The sequence below is a fragment of the Branchiostoma lanceolatum genome, chromosome 5 (genome assembly GCF_035083965.1).
Source record: "Branchiostoma lanceolatum isolate klBraLanc5 chromosome 5, klBraLanc5.hap2, whole genome shotgun sequence".
Lineage (NCBI taxonomy): Eukaryota > Metazoa > Chordata > Leptocardii > Amphioxiformes > Branchiostomatidae > Branchiostoma > Branchiostoma lanceolatum.
The window spans coordinates 17109325-17133353 of NC_089726.1; the positions used below are offsets into that span (position 1 = coordinate 17109325).

General features: G+C 41.0%; 1 protein-coding gene across 8 annotated transcripts in view; it reads left to right on the forward strand.

The window, feature by feature from the left end:
- The first annotated feature begins 14 nt into the window (after window positions 1-14).
- LOC136435486 (constitutive coactivator of PPAR-gamma-like protein 1 homolog) overlaps window positions 15-24029 on the forward strand; it is a 35580-nt gene continuing 11565 nt past the window's right edge. For 2 of the 8 annotated variants that reach the window (XM_066429033.1, XM_066429035.1), the window contains exons 1-14: window positions 15-505; window positions 3389-3548; window positions 5102-5315; window positions 12216-12298; window positions 13267-13486; window positions 14120-14193; window positions 14718-14774; window positions 15415-15540; window positions 16171-16278; window positions 17285-17464; window positions 18820-19047; window positions 19792-19942; window positions 20838-20968; window positions 23529-23683. In XM_066429033.1, the coding sequence (XP_066285130.1) occupies window positions 171-505; window positions 3389-3548; window positions 5102-5315; window positions 12216-12298; window positions 13267-13486; window positions 14120-14193; window positions 14718-14774; window positions 15415-15540; window positions 16171-16278; window positions 17285-17464; window positions 18820-19047; window positions 19792-19942; window positions 20838-20968; window positions 23529-23683 (2222 nt within the window). In that variant the 5' untranslated portion in view covers window positions 15-170. The remainder of the gene's footprint in view (window positions 506-3388; window positions 3549-5101; window positions 5316-12215; window positions 12299-13266; window positions 13487-14119; window positions 14194-14717; window positions 14775-15414; window positions 15541-16170; window positions 16279-17284; window positions 17465-18819; window positions 19048-19791; window positions 19943-20837; window positions 20969-23528; window positions 23684-24029) is intronic. The other 6 variants (XM_066429038.1, XM_066429040.1, XM_066429036.1 and 3 more) reach the window with 5 other exon arrangements.

Here is a 24029-nt window from a genome sequence, read left to right on the forward strand (position 1 = left end):
ACCAATAGTGACGCAGACTGCTGCAACATTCGGTACAGAAGTAGCTCAACGTGCAGCACATGGCGGACGGGGGATTTGTGTAAAAACAAAGCCGCACATCTCGACGATTTTTGCTTGAAATTTGGGTGTTTTTGTAACTTTCGGACTCCAGGCTACCCTGTCCGGCAACTATGGGTGTCCAAGGCCTGCAGGATTATATCGAAGCCCACTGCCAACGCGCCTGTGTCAGCGTAGAGCTGCAGCGAATCGCTCGGGGGAGGGTCGGGAAGCGCCCGCCCAACGCGCCTCTCTGTCTCGTGGTGGACGCCGAGAACTGCCTGCACCGACTCTATGGAGGCAGTTTCCGCGACTGGGTGTGCGGGGGACAGTGGAACGAGATGTTGGCGTTCGTCGGAGCCCTGACCAGAGCCTGTCACGCCGCCAACATCGAGCTGGTCGTGTGCTTCAATGGCGCCGTGGAAAAACCACGCCTGCCGGAGTGGATAAAGCGCCAAAACAATAACAGGTCATTTATCAACCCATTCTCATTTTGACACACCGCTCTGTGTATTTATTTGTCCTCCTTTAAACGTAACACGTGTAACATCGATGTTTAACACTTTCTTTACTAAGATTTGCGGTTGTCAGTTGACGGCGATGTTGTATAATATGTTGTTGCAAAACGACAACCACTGCGTTTAAAAATTGTGACAAATTTGCCAGTACAGACGTGTTACAGTATTACTCATCCCAGACCGCAGAGTGACACACCTATAATCTCCCATCATGATTAAATTCCACGTCTAAACGTCACGGGCACGCTGATAGGACGGCTTGAATGTCCACGGTTTGATTTACATAGATTCCCAGAATGCATGGTTTGATGGGGGTGAATGTTACTGATCACATTTGACAGAGTGGGTGCACAGAAGGATCATCTAGATATAGAAGCCAAGACAATGTCACCAATTCATCCTACGTACGTCAACGAACGCCAGGAAGTGTCGTCCATACGTTTGATTGGTCTACGTAGATAAGAATACCGTTCCTAGATCATTGGTCTTTTGTAAACAGTTTTCCACACTTCACCTTGTCTGACTTCCTGTTGATCATGATCAGGGCTGACCGGTAGCTTATTTACATAATCATACCTTCTACGAGGAAATGAATGACAGGATGTGTGATTCAACTAGATGAACGGTAAAACTGAATCGGAAAAACGTGATTGAGAAGAATACTGCCGTTTCGATAGAAATAATGACAAAAGCAGACATTTTGAACACGTTTGTTGCCAACTTTATACTTGGTAAGGAAGAATGGAAGATGACATGTGAATTCAACCACAACCTGTTGATTACTGATTAATCTAATTAAGTAACTAAATGTTAATGAATGGGAAGAAATTGTTAACAGTGCAAACTATGAACAGAACTGTACTGTCCATGAACATTAAAATTTTGGTCTTGTGCTACCATGACAAATATTTCACTACATCCAGGCCTAGAACATAAATTCAGTTGTTTAGCCAAATGTATGGTATTTATTTAACCTTCCGCCTGCTAAGGATGTCATTTGTCTCCAAATTTGCAAATTATGGGGCTAGGCAGCAGGGAGAAGGTTAACAATGAAATAACCAGTAATTTTTTTATAAATGACACTGCGACACAGTTTTTAACCTTCAAAATGCTGTGTGAGTAAACAACTGACAGATTTTTAAAAGTCATCATCTCTTTTGAAAAGGGCAAACCAGTTTATCCCCATGGCTGTCACTTGCTTCTGTCAAGTCTTTGTAGGTCAAATGGCATAGCGAGATAAATAAAAACAGTTCTTGCCTCCACTGGAACTAGGATGTGTCAACAAAGTCATGTTTTGGCAAACATAGACATCAAAGCAAAGATTACGGCAGTGCCTTTGTCAGTTCTTCAATAAACATTAAGGGGGTTTCTAGCATTGTACATGGTTCGTAAAATGACAAAACGGCCACACCGCTAAGCCATGTCTTTCAAGTGTGAGATTTAGAGTCTCCAAACGCAGTCATACATACTGTACATTTACATCGTAGTCATAATCCCTTGCCTATTTGTGGTCATTATTTACCACCATCCTTGGACATGCATAAGGTTTTGATAAGATTTGAAACTGTCTGACGGCCAAACTGCTTGAGTTTAGTGCATAAAAACTAACCAACAGATTAACCACAGTTTGCTCCAAGCAGGTTGACTCAATTTTTAAAAGCCCAACCTACATTCCTAGTGCCTCATTATTGAGACCCAACCTAGTTCACCATTATTGACTGTCGAGGCCTGGTTACTGCAAATGCATTTACTTTTGCGATGATTTTATTAGTAGGAGGGAAAAGGAAAGCTTTCGCTGTGTTTTAGATTCATGGTTGAAACAGTTCTGTGGTATAGCACTAAAATGCATATTTGCAATGTCATGAATTTGAAGTGAAGGAGTCCCCACGGAAATAAAACCATCGCAAAAGTTTGAAGATTTACAGTACGGTACCCCTGACCTATATAGCTTTCCTGTGTCTGGGCACTCAGACAGACTTACTGGCCTACTTTTGATAGTGATGTGCTCTGAGGGTGTCCTATTCTCACTGTCTGTATGATATAATTACTGTCAAAACTGTCCAAGAAGACCACTCAAGATAAAATCTGGTCTGTGTGGACAGGTGTTACTATAGACAGGATTTTTAATACTTTCAATGGGAAAGTTGTCTAAGGTTACTACTAGGGGCCCCTAAAAAGTGGTCACATCGGCCAGGTGGTCCTTATGTAGAAGGTTTGAATGCACCAGTAGTTGATGCACTGTTGCACTTCAGTCAGGGTTGTTGGCATTCAAAAGTTGGCATTCAAATACCCTCTATATATCATATGTCACCATACCAACATCATATATTTCATTTTTGTCATTTACCTCTGCACCAGTTATAGAATTTTAATCTTGTCAAAAATAAGTTAAAACTTGGTTGGGTTTAGTTTTTGTTGACATGATTGAAAGCAAGCATCTGTATGTAAAGACCTGTTGCATTACTGTAAGTCTTGAAACTTTCGCGGAAGTTTTAATTTCAAGGTTTTTGCTGTGACCTTTCTACTGCATATTCATCACACTGTGAATATGCGTTTCCTGTGTATTACTACTACTATGCTACAGAATTGTTTAAACCACAAGTTTAGAATATAACGAAAACCTATTTTTCCTTTCTACAGCAAAACGAAAACACCTTGAAAGTAAACAAATATATAGTATTTTAACTTTTTGTTTGAAGAGAACTCTTTTTCAGAATTTGTTTTATAGCCTTGTGTTGTGTAGTCAGAACGATCATAGGATGTTGGTTTATGAGTCCTGTTTTAACTTTGTGTCTGTTGATTTTGCTGAAATTTTGTGTTTTTTGTCCACGCAGGCAAACTGCCTACCAGATCTTCTGCCACCTCCACAACAAGGCCACTCCCCCTCCCAAGGTGTGGTTCACCCCGCCCGTCAGCTTGGCGTCGTGCATCCGCCTCGCGCTGCGGCACTTTGGTGTCCGCTGTTACCAGTCCCTGACAGACCACCACCATGAGGTGAGGTTACAGGAGACAGTTTTCAGGGCTCGAGTCGAAATACTGGGTGCACATGCACTATTGTGCACCCAGATATTTGTATAGGGTTACAGATATATAGGTAGAATTGTACAATAAAACACAGTACACGGCATATTATGGGAACAGGTTTTCTGAAAAATAAACTTCTTAAAATGTGTAAGAAATGTGTGGTGCAAATTTCTAAGGCAGAAACATATGACCCTGTGATACAATTTTCCATCTGTCACCTAGATTTTGTGTTTGAAAACTCCTGATTCAAAGTTTTTCACAAGCACAAACCCCAACCCCATATTCTTGACATTTAAGTTTTAGAAAAAAGTATGAAACTTTGTTCTATTACTTGTTGAAATTGGCACTGTGTATCACACCTAGCCTGAACTCAATCAAGCTCCTGTAACGGCTTGCCGCCCTGTAACCGCATAGCCGCCCGGAGGGGACAGAAATCCCCGGACAGCTGGAGTTTGCGTTATACAGACTATATCACACCAAATTCCCCCTACAACTTGGACAAGATCACTCTTTCTCCTCTCTTTTTATTTTGTTGACATTCTAATTTATGTTTCTCTGTGCACCTCAATTCTTTAGGTCAGGTGCACCAGTGCAGAAAATCTCTAAAATTAATGTGAAGCCCTGGACAGTTTTTATCTGCAACCTTCTGTTTATAACATGAACATGAATGATACTGGTAATTATTAGTACATGTAGTAGACATTAGTGAGAGAACCATCTGCTAAAACAAAGAAGGACTGAGTTTAGCATTATACCAAAGGTCGTACAAAACAGATGTTACAAGCACTTCAAAAATACCTCCTGGCATATCGATTTGATATCACAGTTTTGTAAACATGGAGGGACCATTTTTAGTTTGCAGTTCCGGTTACGTGTATGTTGTGTAATAGTGTACTAGTATACCTCCAGTACATTCGTGCCTGAGGCATAAGTAGGATGTCTAAAGTTGTAGGATAGACAATGAATTTTGTTATGGTTGAACAAACATGTGCCTGACTAACTGTTGAACAGACATGTGCCTGTGAATATCAAATTAGATGGGTTACCTGTGCCCAGGTAACATCGTTGTAGTTTTGTGTGCATTTGTTTAAACAGGATAATTAAAGAAGTCAAGAGTGAACTTTTATAATCTTTCTGGGTAGTATACCTACCCGAAATCAGAAAAATTTGGTAGGTTGCAAAAAACAATTTGCAAGGGGAAATACTGTAGATTTATTTACTTTCATGGTGTTTTTTCTTTTACTTTTTCGTCATTGTTTTATTTGTTGAATTTGCAGTGTCATGAATCCTTTGTTGAGAGGATACCGCAAAGATGGAACTACACTGAAAGTTTCAAGGTTTACACTAAATTGCAGTAATTTATGTGAGGTATAACGAATCTAATCACTATCACGCCGAAGCTCATGTTGATATGGAGCAAAAACGAGAAAGTTTCTTTAAATTGCAGGTAAAATTTTTGACCACCACATACTATCATATGCAAAGTATTTTTTCTGCATTACAAGTCTGTATTTGTAACCTAGGTGATGGCGTTTTGCCGCCAACACGAGTTCCACGGCGTGGTGGCCCGGGACTCGGACTATGCCGTCTTCGACCCACCACGCTACTTCTCGTCGGAGAAGCTGAAGCTGAGCCGCAACGGGCGCAGCCTGACAACCGTGCAGTACCTGATGGACGAGGTCGGGAAGGAGCTCGGCCTGACGCCGGAGAAGTTAGTCATCTTCGCAGCACTGCTGGGTGAGTTGTGTTACCTCATTGAAAAATGGAGGTATAGTTTTTCGCCCGATAGTGTGTGTGTGTGCGTGCATGTCCAGTGCAATATCTTAAGAACCTTTTAATGGATTTCGATGATGTTTGCTTTGTAGGTAGGTGTTGTGGACCCAATGGTCAAGGTTTATTTTGGGCCTCCTGGTGGTAGACCTCGGTACTGCAGCTGAACCTTATTTTTTAGTCTTTGGTCCTGGACATGCTGTAGTCTTTTCAGTGGAAAGTAGATCTTCTTTGTTGAGCGTCTGAGGGTTCATTTATTTAGGAAAACTTACATATGCCAGAAGGAAGGGTCAGACAAAATATAGCAAAGATACAGATAATAGGATTGAAGTCCATAAGCATCTTCACACCACTACTGGGTGAGTTGTGTAGTCCTTACGCCAGGTTTGTTGTTACCTCCAGGAAAAATGAAGGTATTGTTTTGGATGTGTCTGCGTGTGTTTGTGGATATTTGTAGTCAGCATAACTTAAAAACCTCTTGTTGGATTGTGATGGTAATTGGTATGTGGGTAGATCTTAGAAAGACAGAGGTCAAGGTCGATTATGTGCCTCTTAATGGCTGACCTTGGTACTGCAGCAAAACGTTTGTTTATCTTTTGTCCTGGACATGCTATGGTCTTGATTGTTTGGTGGTGTATGTTTGGGTCCCCTAGCAGCCTGTTCTGGAATGCAGGAGCGTTTTTGTTAAAATCTTTCAAAGATGATAACTGAACCAAAGAAACATTGATTTTTGTTGAGTGTTTGAGGATTGATTTATGTATGAAAATCTCAAACAGAGGCTGGAAGATGAAGGGGTCAGATAAATAAAATAAAGATACAGATATGATTATAGGATTGAAGCCCATAGTCCTATTAAATCCATAGGTCAGCGTGGTTTTAAACTACCTGAACAATTCACTTTCTAAGGTATTTTATTTATGGAGTTATGACCAACATGAAGACACCATAATCTTGGTGGCCAAGCTGGTATATTAAATTTCTATACCAGCATTTGTCAAAATTGTATCATGATAACTGTATTCTATCCCTTATGGAGTCTACTCTTTCAGTTGAATTCAGTTCAGTGTCAAGTTCGATTTACTGATATGCAGACTACTCTGGAGAAAGACAACTGGTATTCTGTGAACCTGGCCTAGATTTGACTGGGTGCCAGTCACAAGATTCTCCTGCCTTCATATGGACACAAGCAGCATAACTGAAGAAAACCTCATTATGTCAACTGACATCTCTGGTCCTTAGGTTACGAGAACTCAACTGCCAAGACATCTTAAGTGGATACCTTTCTTGGAATTTTCATCTTCTTATTTTTCCACCCATGGGCACCTCACTCTATGTCCTCGGTCCAACTTTGACCAAGAAGGCAGGAATATAACTGAGAATAGACATAACAGTATGTATGTATTCTACAAGATACATGAGTTGCATGATTCAAAAGGTCAGGTAACATATTTAGCTGATGTTTTATAGATATGTCCACATAAAAGCTAAATATATAGATAGACTCCTGTGTCTTGACTGCGTAATCTATGGTGAAATATTGTTTTGAAGCGGGATTTGTCTGGGTTGTGCTGTATTTTACCCTGCGGTTGGTTGAATGGGCGTGTTGTTGGTATTGTATGCGGGTGTGCAGTCCCCCGTAGTAATGTAATCGGATGAGTGAATCCAAGCAAAAACAGGTAGATCTAGCAATTCTTGATTTTACTAAAGCTTTCGATAAAGTCCCACATAGCAGACTCATCACTAAACTAGAGCACTACGGAATTCAAGGCACCACACTAAATTGGTTGAAGGCTTTCTTGACCAATAGGGAACAGACGGTAGTGGTAGAAGGCAAGGCCTCAGCTCCAGTTAGAGTTGCGTCAGGCGTACCACAGGGAACTGTTCTGGGACCGTTACTCTTCCTCCTGTACATAAATGACTTACCAGACCAGCTTGATTCAAATGTTAGGTTATTTGCCGATGACTGCCTGTTATATATAGAGTTGTCCACACAGAGTGATTCACAGCTTTTGCAAGAAGATTTGAACACACTCGAAGAATGGCAAAGCAGATGGCTAATGCAGTTTAATCCGGAAAAATGTTACATCATGCATATAACAAACAAACGAAACCCAATTGTAACCACCTACCAGTTCTGTGGACAGGCTCTAGCAACAGCAAAGAGCCACCCGTACCTAGGCGTTACATTAACAACGGGGCTAAAGTGGAACACCCATATCAACAAAGTAACAACTAAGGCTAAACAGACATTGGGAGTGATCAAACGTAATTTGTGGGCATGCCCAGCAAAGGTAAAATCACTTGCATACACGTCTCTAGTAAGACCAAACCTTGAATATGCTGCAACAGTTTGGGATCCATACACAAAGAAGGATATAGATAAACTCGAGAGGGTGCAGAACCAAGCTGCCAGATTCTGCACGAACAACTATGAAAGGGGCGCCAGTGTAACAAAAATGAAAGCAGACCTGCAATGGATGTCACTTGAGGACAGGAGAACAATGTCCAGACTTTGCATGATGTACAAGATGACTAATAAACTTGTGGACGTACCGACTGATAAGTATCTAATGCCAGCTCAGAAGAGGACCAGAAATAGTCATGCTTTTAAGTACCAGAGTTATCAGCCAAGGATTGACGTGTTCAAAAATTCGTATTTCCCGAGAACCATAGTAGAATGGAACTCGTTGTCATCAAGTACTGTAGGAGCTTCATCACTAAGTAGCTTTAAAGAACGGTTGCAGTCAGATATGCAAAGACTAGGTGTAACAGACCGTTCGGTGTAATATGACCAGCTGCTGCCGCGCCGCGTGCCTGCGAAGCTGGTGTGTTACGCCTGATGGCGGTTATACCGGCTATATAGATACAGATACAGATACAGATACAGAAGCAGAAAAGTAACAGATGGCATGATTCACGGCATCCATTCCTTGTTCCCTTTATCTGTGTGGACTTTCATAGTTACATTTCTGCTCCAACTAGAGATCGTTTATAGATTTGTCCCACCTAGCCATCCTTTGGACAAATGTATTCCTAGTACTTCAATGCTGAAGCTACCTTTTTATATGCATATATGTGTGAACATGTCCACAGAAAAACACTTCTCCTAGCACTTGGTGCTTGTACTTAACTTCACGGACTGTTGACCATTTTTAAGAATGTGCTACAGTTGTACATGGAAATAAATTTGTCCATGCATAAATACAAGAGATGTTCTCTTCAAAATCTACCTACCACTGTGAAGGAAAGGTTTGTGAAGAGGAAAAAAGAAACTAATCGAAATATCATTTGACATCAGTTCAAGTCTACTTAGCTTTTGATATAGGAAACTGTGTGAAATATGTATATATAAAAGGATGGCTTAGCTCAGAAGTTGGCCATTATTTGTCATCCATGTTTTAGATTGTGGACACCTAATTGTGTTTCTAGCAACAAGTTACAGTAATTTTGCCATTAAATGCAGAGGAGACTGTTTATGATTTGCAGTTTATTGTCAGAGCTTGTCTACTCACTGTAAAAGTAATTTTCTGTCTAGTCCAAAATGGAATTACTTTATTAAGGTATGATTGAGAGAGAATTACTGGGATGTTTATGCCTTAGACTTGAATGTTTTGTCACCGCAGTCAGTTTTTTCGTAGATATGCGATACCTTGGAGTATAATGATAATCACAGCATTTTGATTAGATTATGTTTCGCATTCATTAGTGAACTGTCAGCTCATGCTTCATAATTCATCACCCGCACCAACATAGATAGTCTCATTTAATCAGCATTATTTAGATGGTATAACAGCAGTTTTCAAACAATTCTATAAAGGTTAGGAATTGGGATTTTTAGCTTGTAATGATATGTATATTGTAATTGTAGACATAAATGTGTCATTTTTTTTGAATATACAACAAAAATAGGTTGTTTTGCTGCTTGCTTGTTTCAAAACCTGCATAATTAGTTCATCCCAATTGGCATTGAGTTTGCTTTTGCTCATGATTGTGATTGCTAATATACAGAATTAGCATACAAATTCAGTCAATTTCGTGCCCAGAATCAGTGATCACGTAGAGAGATTGGATTCTATTAGGCTCTGATTAGGAAAGCAGATATTTTTTCTGGACAAATCATCTTCAAATCAAAGTTGAACATTGCATTCCAGTTTGTAACACCCCCTTCTCACTAGAGGATGTAACCGCTGATCGACCAAAAAATTGACAGATCACTCCACAAATTTCATAGACAAAGAGCAAACCTTTTTCCAAGTTTTGTGTGTTTTGTTGTCATTTCCAGCAAACTTATACTTTGTCATATTCCAGTTATAAAACCAAAGGTCACACAAATCCGATATCGCTAACTCCATGGTCGCACATGGATTGTTGTTTAGCGAAAAGGCAGCTTAAACATTTTCTAGAGTTGGGCCAAACCCTCTTCTTGTGTATATATTTTCTTTGTTCTGTTTTTCTGTTCTAAAAGAAATCCATGTGTCCAAAACAATCTGTAATAATATTCCCTCTAGCAGCTGGTTTGCAGGTACATATAACATTGATTGTATAGTCAATCAATCCGTTTTGAAACCTGAGTATTGTAATATGCAATAGTCTTGATTGCTTTCACATGGACATCAATGATGAGAACTTCCTAGGGCTAAAAATGTCCATGGTTGTATAGAGATGTACATGAACATGTATGTCTGTTACTGTGAAGCTGGTATGTTGTGTTGAAGGTTGGTTATACTGGCTGACCGATTCAGAGAATATCTCGATATTGAATATCACAATATTGTACATTACTTGGACTGGAAAAAACATTGACAGTTGTATAATTGTTTTTTGTGTTTTTTTCCAGAAATTCTTAGAAGATTTTATGCTACATTTTGGACTCCTCTGTGTATATATGCCCTTTATCTTGGGTATTGCCCCTCTCTCCCTCCATTATACATTCTTTGTTAAGCTTGACATTTTACATGTCACTGCTACACAGATTTCTTTGACTGCAACAGAATTTTCAGCCAAGCTGAATTTTAAGATGAGCTCTTTTATGCATTGTGCCATAGAGGTTACATGCTGATTACACAGTCAGTTATGGCAATAATTAGACCTAGTCTGAACCCAGACTGTTTGTGCTAAGGGACTGACATGAAGTGATATTAGGGGGGGGGGGGGTTATGAGGTGCAATTTTCTTCAGTTGTCCGTCTGTTAACAAATCTTGAATATTGAAGAGAATATGTCCCGATTTTCCTCTTTAATTCTTGTTTATTGACACATTCTTTTCTTTGGTCCACTTTTTAAAAATATCTTCTTTCCTCAACCCAATAATGCTTCAAACCTTGAAAGAAGGTATCTTAAAGGTTTCTTGGCAAAGTCTATTGTAGAAAGTGGTTTGTAAGTCTTCAGAGTTGACAATACGGAACAAGATAATCTATTACAGATCATTGAATACCTGAAGCAACATGAAGCCTCCAGACTATGCTGCAAAAAAGCACATAATGATTGTAATGTAAGTACTTAGATTATTACACAAGCCAGTGTGGCTCAACAGGTCTCTACCAAAGAATGTTGTTTATTGACTTGTAGAGGCAACTTGCACTCTGGCTGTATGTTTGGTGGTAGGTTTTGCCTTCTGGACAATGTGAATTCAAACATGATAACGACATTAATCTGTTACCAGTGGTCTAGACTTGGCATACTTGCGACTTGACCATTAAGCTGTATGGAAATGGCCTCTAGACTAGAGTTTAAAAAAAGCTAGTTTCAATGTAGATGTGTCTCTGTCCCTGTTTTTCGAATAGACATTGCTTCTTTTGGGTATGTTCCTTTTAGAAACTTTACTGTAAATTCACTTACTTTCACGGTGGTTTTATTTTGAAAGTGCTGTGAAACAATGCTGTGATCCAGTAGTAATACATTAGAAACACTGATTCGCGGTGTCGTAAATTCACGACGGAAAGGTCGCTGCCAAAGCCACAAAAACGAAACCACCGCGAACCTGTCTAGATTTACGGTATTTTGGCTACAACACAGACAGTCTCTTTTTGAAAGTGATATCAGACTGGAAATTATAATAAAGCTATTTTGAAACCCCGGTTACCATGGCCTGTACATGGTATGTCAGACCTCTCCCTTTGTGTAACAAATCCCCTGATTGTTTGGAAATGGAAATGCAGAGTTTACGTGTGTTGCTATGGATGCTGGGAGGGATGCGGAGGTCTTTTGGAGGTGAACTGCGGCGGCGCTTTCGTGATAACCCAGCTCGTAAAGGGCCTAGTGCGGTATTACACTTTAAACTGGGGGTGCCCGGATGAATACAGTGGTGTTGAGATGGTATAAATAATGCAGGCTGTGTTGTGACCAGGTGGCGAGTCTGCACTTAATTTCAGGAACAAAGTCAGGGGCAAAATTGATGTGTGCTGCTGATGCATTGTAATCAGGCCATAGATGTACAGGAATAAGAGAGCAAAATGTTACTTCACTGTATTTTTTAATTATTTTTTGTTTTGTTCTTGCATTCCTATCAGTATCAACTATTTTTCATTTAAAATCAAACACCTTACAGAAACTCTGTTGTGTAATTTAGAAGTAAAGGTGCAATACATGTATATATATAAAGTATCAGGTATCAAACATTTGGCATTAATGCCATTAAGTGATTAAAGTAAACACTGGTTAAGATGTACAATCATGTGTATGTGTAAGTCTTGGTTGTACTGCTTAAGTTTAAACTTGAAACAATAAGAATACAATGTATACTTTAATGTTTATATTTTCTAATCAAGAAAAACTAATCCTCCTCACTGTTTGCCTATAGTATAATATACTGTCATTTGTTGATTTTTTTAGATAACTGGTAGTAAAGTTTTCATCATGTTGTTTTGTAGGTAACCACATCTTGCCTGATGAGGACCTGGCTTCATTCCACTGGGCACTGCTGGGCCCCACCCACCCTCTGGCTGGGCTCAAGGTAACTGTAATTCTTGTTTCTTTCACTGTAACTTTATGTTCACGGTTTTCACTGTCACCTCTGTACCATGAACTTATCACCGTGAAAAAAACTGTTACTATTTATGATTCCTTCACACATCCATTCTGTAAATCACTTGCTGCCACCGTGAAGTTAAAGTTCAGTGAAAATGTCAATATTTCCTTGCACCGTGAAATTTTGCTACCATGAAGATTAGTGAATTACAGTAACTGTAGCAAATAAGGGTGTGCATGGTTTCAAATGAGTATGCATAGCGAAATGGAATAGGGGTAATATGTCAAAGGTGAAGAACTTGTAAACAGTTCCAGCCTAGACAATACTTGATACAAGTCCAGAGGTGTTTTTTTTATTTCTCGAGACTTAAACTTTGACGCAATGCAGGCTCCACAATGCATCTCACTGTGCATGCGCAGTTTGAACCATGAACGGGTCTGTAGAAAAAAAGTATATTTGGAAAATTTAGAAATAAACATAAAAAAGTAACCTTTGTAACAACGCTAGTCCTTTACTTCTCACAACTTCATAAATTCTTTTGCAAAGACGGTTTTCCTAACTGCTTGTCATAGTAATTAGTGCTAAGATTTAGTGCATTTGACATTGTTACAGTAGCATGTAAAAGTTGAAAGTCTAGAATTTCAGACATATCCATAACTATTATAGTATGATAGACCGATCCCATAGCCCTGCCCACCTCCATCAAAATGCAGAAATGTCAGGATCAGTGTATTGTGTGTCAAGGGTTGAAAATGGTACGTATTCTAAAAAAAAAATACATGTTCCTTCACCAATGAAAACTTGCAAAAGACCATTTGAAATGTCTTAAGTCACAATCCTTCCTAGTTGCTTCCCTATGATACCACCTAACCTCATTTTCCTCATATACTAGACAGATATAATAACAAATTTTATTTTGAGTTTAAAATCTGTTGTTCTGCTCCCCTCCCCAGGTTAGGGCCCACCAACTGGTGCTCCCCCCATGTGACGTGGTCATCAAGGCTGTTGCAGAGTACGTGAAGAACCTTCCGTCCGTGGACGACCTTGACAAGGTGGCGCAGGACGTGTTCCAGCACTCCGAAACCCGCAAGGACGACAAGATGAAGAAGTTTAAGGAGTCTGTGATGTACTATAGGGCTGGGACAAAGGACGGAAACTGGCCCATACTACAAGGTACTGTAAATGCAGAAATGTTTGCGGCGGTTTAATGTTCGTGGTTTTTGTGTCAACCGTTTCACCGCGGGCTTAAAACCACCATTTTTGTCCAATACTGTAGCAGTAAGTGACTATAGTGCTGCCGCGAACTTAAAACCACCGCAAACACTCCATTTTCGCCTTAGCGCGAAATAAAAACCACGCGAACTTAAATGCATTTACAGTACCCTCTACAGTCAAACAACCACCTGGCGCAGGCAACCACATGAAACAGTCCTGTCCATTTTTACATAGTTAACCCTACCCTGTACCGAGCAACCACCTGTCCTCAGCAATCCTTTTTCTTTAGTCCCTTGACAGGTTTGACAGTACTTGCCCTTTGTCTATTAGTAAGTCCTGGGGAAAAAATGTTGTTTTTCCGGATACCCAGACGACCCTAGCGAAAACCTGCCCCAAATCTTTTTTTTGTAGAATGCTGGCACGGGACGGAAAACTTTCATCTGAGTGATGAAAACGTTGTAGAATCATTTTCCAACATGTTCGCTTCATTTCTGTTGCAACAGCAAATTGTGCATGTACCATTTTTTATACTTTCAACTGTAGTGAATGTAGATTGTTGAGCTAACTGAATGCTAACTGTGTTCCTCACAGCTGTGGACCCGCAGCCCTCGACCAACCAGGAGCCAGACGCAGGGGCTGATCAGACCCCCCAGGAGCAGCCACAGGTCAGCACAATAGTCAAGTTTTGATTTACAACCTTACCATCACTACATAACAACATCACATCCTCACTCTATAGACCAAATCTCACTCATGGCCCTTTGTTTTCAGTTGAATAACCACCAGATCCCTCAACCTTTGGCCTCCATTTTGACCTTAAACCTCCGACCTCTTCCTCCTTACCTCCCATTTTCAACCCTGACCTTTAAACCTTGATCCACATCTAAAGACTTCAACATCTAACCTCTAACCACCACCCAAACTACCCAGCCTCTAATGACAAGCTAACCCCCACTGTTTACTAACTCCTAAACACTAACCATTTTGTGTTTGATGGTACCTTTTGTAATTCGATTTCCTGTAGATCGATAACTCGTACTCGAAGCAAATCCACTTAGTTTTTGCTTAGATCCGTGTCGTGTTATATGTACTAATCTCGTCTATGAATCGTGAGTGTAAATGTTTAGTGGAAGCACCAGTAGTTCTAACCCAGTCCCCCCTACACTGTACCGTGCCGTGCACCATACAGGAGTGCGCTGGTGTCCGAGACACCACCATGCCTGAGATCGTGGTGAGCGAAGTCATGGTAAGGCCCCGGCTCACTTACCTCTAACCACACAGGGCATGTATTATAACACGTTTCATGTCATTATAAGTCCTAGATGTGTTTGAAAACCACTAACATTTGAACTTAACATGCATGGTACGTGTAGTTAGAACTGAGAGTGAACTACTAACGAATGTCCAAAGGTAGTCAAATTCAACTGTCATATTCCTGTTTAGCTCATTGATCAAAAGCAGAACTTTTCTTCAACCTACAGTAACTCTAGAATACCATTTTTGATAGGACAAAAGAATTCATCATTTTTTATCTTCACTGGAGTGACCCAGTCTGGGGTATTTATTTAGATTTTCATAATCTACTCTATATTGATATCTAGAGTATGGATATTCTTCAAAGGATCAGAGGCTCCAACACAGAAAAATGCTAAAACTTTAGTCCTCCATTCGGCAAACACTTCAAAATTCTTGACCTATGATCTCCAAGCAGATCTATCGGTGGCAAGGCAGTATCAAAAGGGTCAACCAGTACCAAAAGCTCCCTTGGCTTTTGGTACTGGTTGACCCTTTTGATACTGCCTTGCCACCCATAGATTTGCTTGGAGATTAGACCTATCCCTTTGCATGACATTGCCAAGAGAACATGTTTCCTTCCCCACCCCCAGGAGAGTGCCCAGCAGGGCAACCCGCAGATTGTGGTCAGCAAAGAACTGGACACGGTCAACGAAGACCTGCAGAACGCTCTCAAGTCCGAGATAGAGGCTCAACTAGAAGACGACCTGGACAGAAAGGTAAGACATTGTTACTTTTGAACTCATCTTGCCTTCAGTTCTTCAACATGTTTGACACTCATTTGTGCAACTACTAGAGGATCCAGAGTAAGGGGTGGAAAAAGTCTGAGAATTACCATAGTTTGAATTGTATTGGCTTTTGGAACTACTAACGTTGACACTTATGATACTTAATGTTCTCTATGGACAAACTACAGTATGTTCATGTTATTAGTCAGTGTCTTGTTGCTACGAATTTTTACCATCTGAAAACCTATGTGTGTTTTGTTTGCTTGTTTCGCATAACCGATACATCGCCTTTAGGCCTAACACAGTTTTAATTACAAGCTGTGTTAGACCAGACGGTAAGATTTGATCCGCTCACTCCAGGAAGGATCCCTACTCTTTTCGATAAGTATGGTGGGATCTTAAACATGCTCAAGGTGTGTATCTCCTCAAACATGGGGCCTTCGACTTTACGTCGCATCCACCCTACCAAAGCTAGGAAGTCACTTTCACCTGAGTCGAGAGAAAGAATAGTTGTTAAGTGCCTTTCCCAAGGGCACAGCTTTGTGGCATACTAAAGATTTGAACCCTTTAGATTCTAAGTCAACAAGCCTAAAGATAAAACCACTTTGTGTTTGTTTCCAGATGCAGAACATGACGTTAGAGACGATTGAGGACAGCTCCAGTGAGACGTCCACCCTGGACAGTAGTCAGGAGCTGACAAACATTGCCACAGCCTCCGAAGAAACTAAGGTATGGAATGTGCATCAAACTAGCTAAGGAAATTCCTTAAACACTAAAGTTTAAGTATTGTTGGACTCCCAAAATAAGATGAAACAACACCTTCGTTTGCTATTATTTTCAGATTGTTCTTTGTATTTCAATGTAGGAAATTGAGAAGTTCAAGCATCTACAATAACAATTGATCAGGATAAGCAAGATTCTTTGGATTTGAATACTGTATGAGATTGTCCCTAGTTGACATATACTTTCACAGTGCTTGCATTAGAAAGTAAGCATTGGTGTTACTTTCACTGAGTAAGTGATTGTTTTTATGTAGATAAAAGAAAGCTGTATGTTGCAGTGTGTGATTTTGCTACTGTCAGTTTAGTCCTAAGCTAGTTTAAACCCAAGATCCAAGTTATGATGACTTGATATCAGATTGAACTTTGTTATATTCTTGTCTTAAGAGAACTATATCATGGTCTGTTTATGTAGTAAATGGGGCCTAGGTTTTCCAGAAATTGCTGTGCTTAGTCTCAGAACATCTACAAGTACAAAAGATTTTAGAAAGAAATGGTGCAAACGTCATGTGATATTCAACTGCAACAGTTTGCTTCAATTGAGATGCTTTGTGCTGTGTGTCCAGGGTTTGTACACCTTTGATTTTCTCAAACATCTTGGTTAATCTGAAAAAAAAATCTTTAAAAAAAAGTAAAATGGGATCTTTATGTCTTTGTCAGTAGTAAATCTTAGACCCATAAGTCTACCAAACCTTTACTGTCAATTATATTCAAACGAGTAGTAAAGAAACTGTGAAACAGACTTGTGTCACGGCATTTGAAATTTTATCGATACTTTAAAAATTAGCCCCAAGTTCATGAAATTGTCTTCAAAATTCTTGTCAAGATAGGAAGAAATGAGATTCAAGACATAAATATATCAAAAAAGAACTTGTGTTAAAAGATGGTACTGGTGGTGTACAAGCCCTGTGTGGTGCATGCTCCAGCCTTATCCCTCTGCTCGTGTGTTGTGGCAGGCTGCTGCTGGCGACATGAGCCCCAGCGAGCGCTTCAGCCCCAAAGTAGCCTGGGAGAAGATCACGCGGGAAGAAGAGGAGCGCGAACGTGAGGAGGCCCTGAGACGGGGAGGGGACCCCGCCGCCGATAGTAAGGGAGGGCCCCCACAGGTCACAAGGATGGCTAGCCCCGCCTCCCAGGTTAGACATCCCCCCTCCCCTCAACTGTGCTCCCCTCCCCACTGTGGAATAAGCCTGTTCATAATTCCACCTGCGCATGCACTGCAAGATGCACTGTGGGTAATATGTCAAAGGTGAAGGCCTCTAACTCATTAACAGTTCTTATCTAGACCAATCACATGTCAAGATGTGTTTAGTTTATGTCTCATGGGCCTTCACCTTTGTCATATTACCCACAATGCAGCTTGCTGGGCATGCTCATTTGGAACCATGTACAGGCTTATAGGTCAGGCCAGGGCAGTACTTTCCGAGCTACAAACATTCTCAGGTCCTTTACTGCCATTCAGCAACTAGGGCTGGTTGCCAAAGAAGTAAACGATTATAGTAGTAGTTGGTTTCTATTTCAATATTAGAAGGGACCAGACAAATTTATTCCTCTTTAGTGAGATTAGCATAATGCTGTGAGATCATGGCATAGCAGGTCATAGTGGTGCTTGCTCTGCGATGCTTTAGTTTTGACCCTTTCATCCAGTCTTCCAAGCAATTTATGCAAATCACAGCACATAAATGAAATGGTGGCTAGCTGGTTAACCTTGGCCCTGTGAAACACTGAGGGTATGTAGGCTTGACGTTCCACTTCTTTATAATGGCTGGTGATCTGAAGGCTGTTGTTTTGCTGTTGGTTGTGTTTGTTTTTGTTTACCTCATGCATGATGTTTGGATCATCCCATGTGCATTGTTGTTGATGGAGATAGTTGTAGACCCTTCCCTTTTGCACCTTTTCTTCATTGTGTGGTGACAGTCATTGTAGTAATCTTCACATGCACTTGTTCCTTCTTATGATTTTTTCAGAATAAGTTACTTATCAATAACCTAATGTAGTTGTAGTAACAAGCAGTTGTACATTGGTAAATGAGTCAAAGAGAGTGAGTGAGAGAGTGAAACTAATACGAAGTGTGTTTCCACTAACCCACCATTTCTCTTTTGCCTGAAGTCCAGTCCGAGTGGAATTGTGTTAGAAAATAGGAAAATTCGTGGAACCAGTATTATGGCGATATTTAGGCTCAACTAGTCTTCTCAACCAAAATTGGATCAACAGTTCTGACATTAGTCCCAAAGTCTGCATTTCTGCCAAAAGATTGATTTTTAACATTGTAATTGTAAATGTGGTATTACAACTGTGTGGGGACTGTATATAAAATGTAGACAGGGCAGGATTTGAGATATCAAAGCATGAATTAGTATCCATACAATTTTTAACCACATAACCCACTTATGAAGAGGTATGTTACGATGTATCAAGTCATTGCTGTGCATGCGCAGTTTCTGTCGTGAACCCGCTCATAGATCTGTTTCCTCGTGTTTTGTTCTTGCAGACCTCGACCTCTGACACAACCAGCACCGCCAGCTCCAGCGCCAACCAGACGCCCGAGGCGAAGGACCCGACCGCGGGGATCCCCTCCCTCATGTCCACGCCCGTGCGCCCGTACCTGGACGTCACCATCCCCAAACTGCCCACCATCTCGCCCAGCGTGCTGCGTACGGCTCAGTACAGACACAAGCTGGGCCTGATGAACCCATGGATCTATCAGATCATCACACAGGTGGGGGACAGGGGGAGGGGTCAAACAATCACACAGGTGGGGGGGGATAGACTGGGTTAAACCATCACACAGGTGGGGGGACACGGTTAGGGTTGGGGCAGATCATCACTCAGTACAGACACAAGCTGGGCCTGATGAACCCATGGATCTATCAGATCATCACACAGGTGGGGGACGGGGGTTGGGTCAAACAATCACACAGGTGGGGGGGTCAAACCATCACACAGGTGGGGGGCTAGGAGGGTTGGGTCAAACAAACACACAGGTGGGGGGTGAATGTGGAACAAGGCTCGAAATTCTGGATTCATTTTCACTTTTGTGCACCCAGAATTTAGGTCTCAGAAAAAAGGATGTAATTTATAACTTAAGTTATATCACTTTTTAAACATTTTGAAATAAGCTATAGAATTTTAGATTCAAGATCAGAAGAGAGGTAGTAACACTTGTATTTTGTGATTACAGACTTGCTAAGTGGGCTCTCTGAATGAACAAGTACCTCGTAGCTTTGCACGTCAATCAATTTTCATGCTGTTCCAGTGTCTGGTATGAGATAAAAAACAACAGTGGCAGTGTGTGTGTGTGTGTAGAGGACACACATCTACATGTGTATGTAATTACCAGGGAAAGAGGCCTAGGCGTCCCCTGCAAAAGAAGGGCATCTAATTTCCTTGTTTTCTTAGTGTAGGGCGTCCAGAAGACGCACTGACGCCCTGCTAGCTAATAGTGTGACTTGCTACCTGACAGGGAGAGATCAAGATCGACCTGACCCTGGAGGATGACGCCATGAAGGACCTCCCGTCCGCCGCGGAACTGTGGCGCCCCGCTCGCCAGCTGACCTACGGCATCCTCTTCAACGTGGCACACCAAGGCAAGAAAAAGAAGGGAAAGGAGCAGGGTAAAAGAGACTGGCATGGATGTCTTGTTGTTCTATTCCTTCTTTTTGTTTTCATTCAGCAACATGACATCAAGTTTGTCAAGTTGAAGTTCATCACTAACAAATTTGTTTGGTAACAAATTGTTTTCACAAAAATGTGTGGAAAATTTTTAAGCCAAATTTGTAAAGATTTCAAACAACTGGTTTTGTGTTTGGCTTGTTTGAATGAATGTTTTAAAAAAACATTGTGGATGAAAGTTTTGAATGATTTTGATACTTTACTACATTTACTTTTGTAGAGTTAGAGGCTTATGTCTGATTGCATCGTTCTAAACTGTTTCACAGCACCGTTGAATAAAGTAAGTTGGAAAGATCACAAACATAGATTAGTAGTGTAGAGCTGAAGTTTTTTTTGAAATGGCCAGGAAATGTTCAAGTGGTTCAACATTGCCTGCTAGCTAATATTGATCATGGCCTGGAAAGAGTATGAGGGTTGGGGGAAAGAGTGGTCCAGTACTGCAGTCAAGGAAAAATCGGTCCCACTTTTCTGCATGTGGTTGCACTCCCTGGCAGATTACTACTGTTAGTCAATCTAGAAAAGCTATGACAGTTAACTGCACATAGAAAAATACAGTTCAAAAGACAGAGAAACAGAAAGCTGTAGAATTTCCCATTGATAATATGTGGGGGCATGCATGCTAATGTCCTTGTTTATGCCAGACTCAGGAAAATTGGCAATGCTTTATGCAACCACACGTAAAAACAGATTGTTCCTTTGTTAGACCATTTTTTCCACCCCCAACCCTAGTTGACCGCGTTTTCCGCCGTCCATACTGGACCACTCTTTCCACCAACCCAAGAGCCTGAAGTTATTGTTTGAATGAGGATTAACTGTTTCCTGTCCGTGCATGCGCAGCACCCCGACGACAGGTGATTGTGAAGGAGTGGTGTGTTCAGAAGGGTCGGTCCATTCAGAAACCAGAGCTGGTGGAAGCTCTGCCCTTGGACTGGAAGGTCAGCCGAGGACCCTACGTCTTCCGAACTGATGTAAACATTTTCAGTTTCATACGTGTGCAGGGGTGCTTTTCTCTCTTTTATTTTTATTATGGCCAAGGACACTTTTCCCCCACACTGTTGCTCAGGCCTTGAAATACAAGCAACCTTGTCAAGTAACGCTTGGAACCATTAATTCGACACCTTTACGCCAACGCACCATTTTATGTAAATCAACAAGCGGACTTAAGAGTATTTCGGTAATCATTGACTGTATCGTGTATGTTGTTTTTGCCGCAATTGCTACATGTGTGTAACTCTTCCAAATCATTGACATATCTCGGAAAAATTACGTCTCCAACATAGGACCCGATATGACGGCGCCTTGCGTAATCTGTTCCAAACGAACCATTAATCCGACAGTATACAACAATGTCGCTGTGAACCGATAATTTCAATAGTCAGAACAACGGTTATTTCCCAATTTATCTGTCAACCAACGGCCACTTACACTAGTTACTACAGGCATCACATGTCACCGTCGGTACGCCGCTGATGCACTCACGATACTGCGGTCAAAATAAATAGTCCTGAAAAACATCGTCCTGCGGCAGACCCGTTCTTATGTTCCATTGCACTGTCGTGGCTATTACAAACCTTGAGGTCTGATACTTAAGCCTGCTACAGCTATCGAAATGCAAGTAACTAACGTTTGCTTGCACTACTGCCCGGTAAACAAAAATATATGCCAGGCGGAAACGGCCTGTACCAAGCGAACATCAATGCGGTAGAGGGGAGTACGACTCTCGTGTGTCGCTATCGTCTTAGCCGCTGTTGGGATGTATGTTCCGGAAATATGAAAATAACATGTGTCTTTTATAAAGAATGTAAAAGCTTTACTTTTGCATTAATTGCTGCCAAAATTCAATTATTTTATAGTATAACCTTGTCATTAGCATGCTAAACCCGTAGTGAGACGGTTGGTATGGTCTTCAATACCTGTTTGCACTAGCTTGCACGTGGCTCCGGACTTTTACATTTGAAAATAGGGGAAAATAGAAAGAGTAGTTAATTTGTTGACGTCGGTTACTATTTCCAATTGCTGATGACCTGTAAACACTTGTTGGACATGTCTATTTAATAATCCAAGACAGGAAAGGGGAAAAATGAATAAATGAATAAATATAAATGATCTGCATCGTCTGCTATTGCTCACGTGATCACCCGTATGATTCTGGGAATATTCAAAATGGCGGTTTCCGAAGACGCGATCGCAAAGCCTCTGGATAATTCGCGCTTTGTTTGGATCAAGGACAAAACTAGACTTATTTGCTGTTATTGACGGACATATTGTTTATTCCTCTTTTGATCGATACAAGTATAGATATGTAATGTGATGATATGAAGAAGAAAATGTCGACATTATGACGGTGTGTTGCCGCTGCTCCCTCTCCCATGACATACGTAACGTTAAAACAAACGGTTAGTAAATTGACGACCTCGTCATTGCAAAGTTTGATCTTCATGAACTTACGACTGTACCTTTTTGACATCAGTACTTAACTCGTATTGGAATGCAATTAACAGTTTTTGCATTAACCTGCTGAATCTTGATTGGCAAGCATATACTTAAAAGTGTCGAATTAAAAGGGTGTCGAATTAATGGTTCCTAGCGTTATAAGTTGAAAGTATGGAAATCATTTATGTAATGACAATATAGTAGGAAGAATTTATTGATTTTAAAGTTATCATTTAAAAACCAATAGACCGATCCTATAGCCCCGACCACCTCTGTCGAAACGTAGCAATGCAACATGAAACCATAGACTTGCAGCCATTGGTTGAATCGCTCATTGTCATGCTGTTATTGGCTGAACTGCTAATTGTGATTGGCAGTCAGGATCAGTCTAAATACTGTGGAGGATGTGACAAAAGGTCTAATTGTCACACAATCTCAGTAGTGCCGGTTGTGTATTTTGAGGCCTGAGCCTGCTAGCTGGTTTTCACAGCTGTTTGCTTGTAATACTATGATGCGTTGTGCTTTTACTTGCAACCCCTGATCCCGACAACCTATATCTTAAGAAAGGCATGATATTTCTTGGTAAGGCAACGGTGGAAAGTAAGAAGTCTGATGACAGTGTTCCTCCCGAAATGAAACCCTTATACCAGTAATATTTTCATTGATATCTAGAAGTATCTTTTATATTTAATCTATTATATTTAAGCCCCCCCTCTCACTAGCTGCATCCTAGATCTAATTTGAGGTAGCCTTGACTTTAAAATGGGAATACCATGCAAAACGTACAATTATGACTAAAAAAAACAAAAAGTCACACAAAGCGTAAAAAATGGTGTTTTTATCGATGAAATTTGTTTATCGTGTTGTCAAATCACTCGGTCGCCAACATGTCGCGGGTCCAGTGAGAGGGGGGCTTTAATACACCTTGAAAGCCTCTAACAATCAGCTACTTTTTCCCTTAACCATTGTGTGTGTTGCACTGGTGTGTTTGGATATGGTGACTTTGGTCTGAGTGAGTGTATATATATATATTGATAATAAGTGTTTGTCAGAACCAGTGATAAAATGTTCTGGTGGACCGTTTTCCCCCGTCAGGTTCCTAAGGTGAAACAGCTGTGGTTCGGACAGGAGATCGAGGATAAGAACCGCAGACTGCGTGCCTTCCTGTCGTGCATGCTGGCCGACACCCCGGCCATGCTGAAGCCGCTCTACGTCCCCCATCACCTCCTGGTGCTGTGCTGTGTGCTCAGGTCAGTCTGTTTACCTCTGTTATGATAGGTGTCATCCCCCCCCCCCCCCGACACTAGAGAATGGTGGTGCCCAGAACCCAGGGGGTAGAGAGCCCTGGGTTGGGAGAGGGCTGGTCAGTTACCAGAGTTGTACAGGAGAGAGAGGCCCAAGCAGGGTGTCTGTGCGTTGGAAGGAATAAATGTAGTTTGTAGAGATCATTGTGTGTTCATCTGATCCTTAAAAGAACCTTGATTCCTAACAATGGCGTTGTTGGCTTGACATCAGCGATAATAAAGGTATTGTTTTTGGTTTGTTTGTCTTGGTTTGGTTCAAGTTTGTTCCCACTGGCCTGGGTCCAAGTCTGTT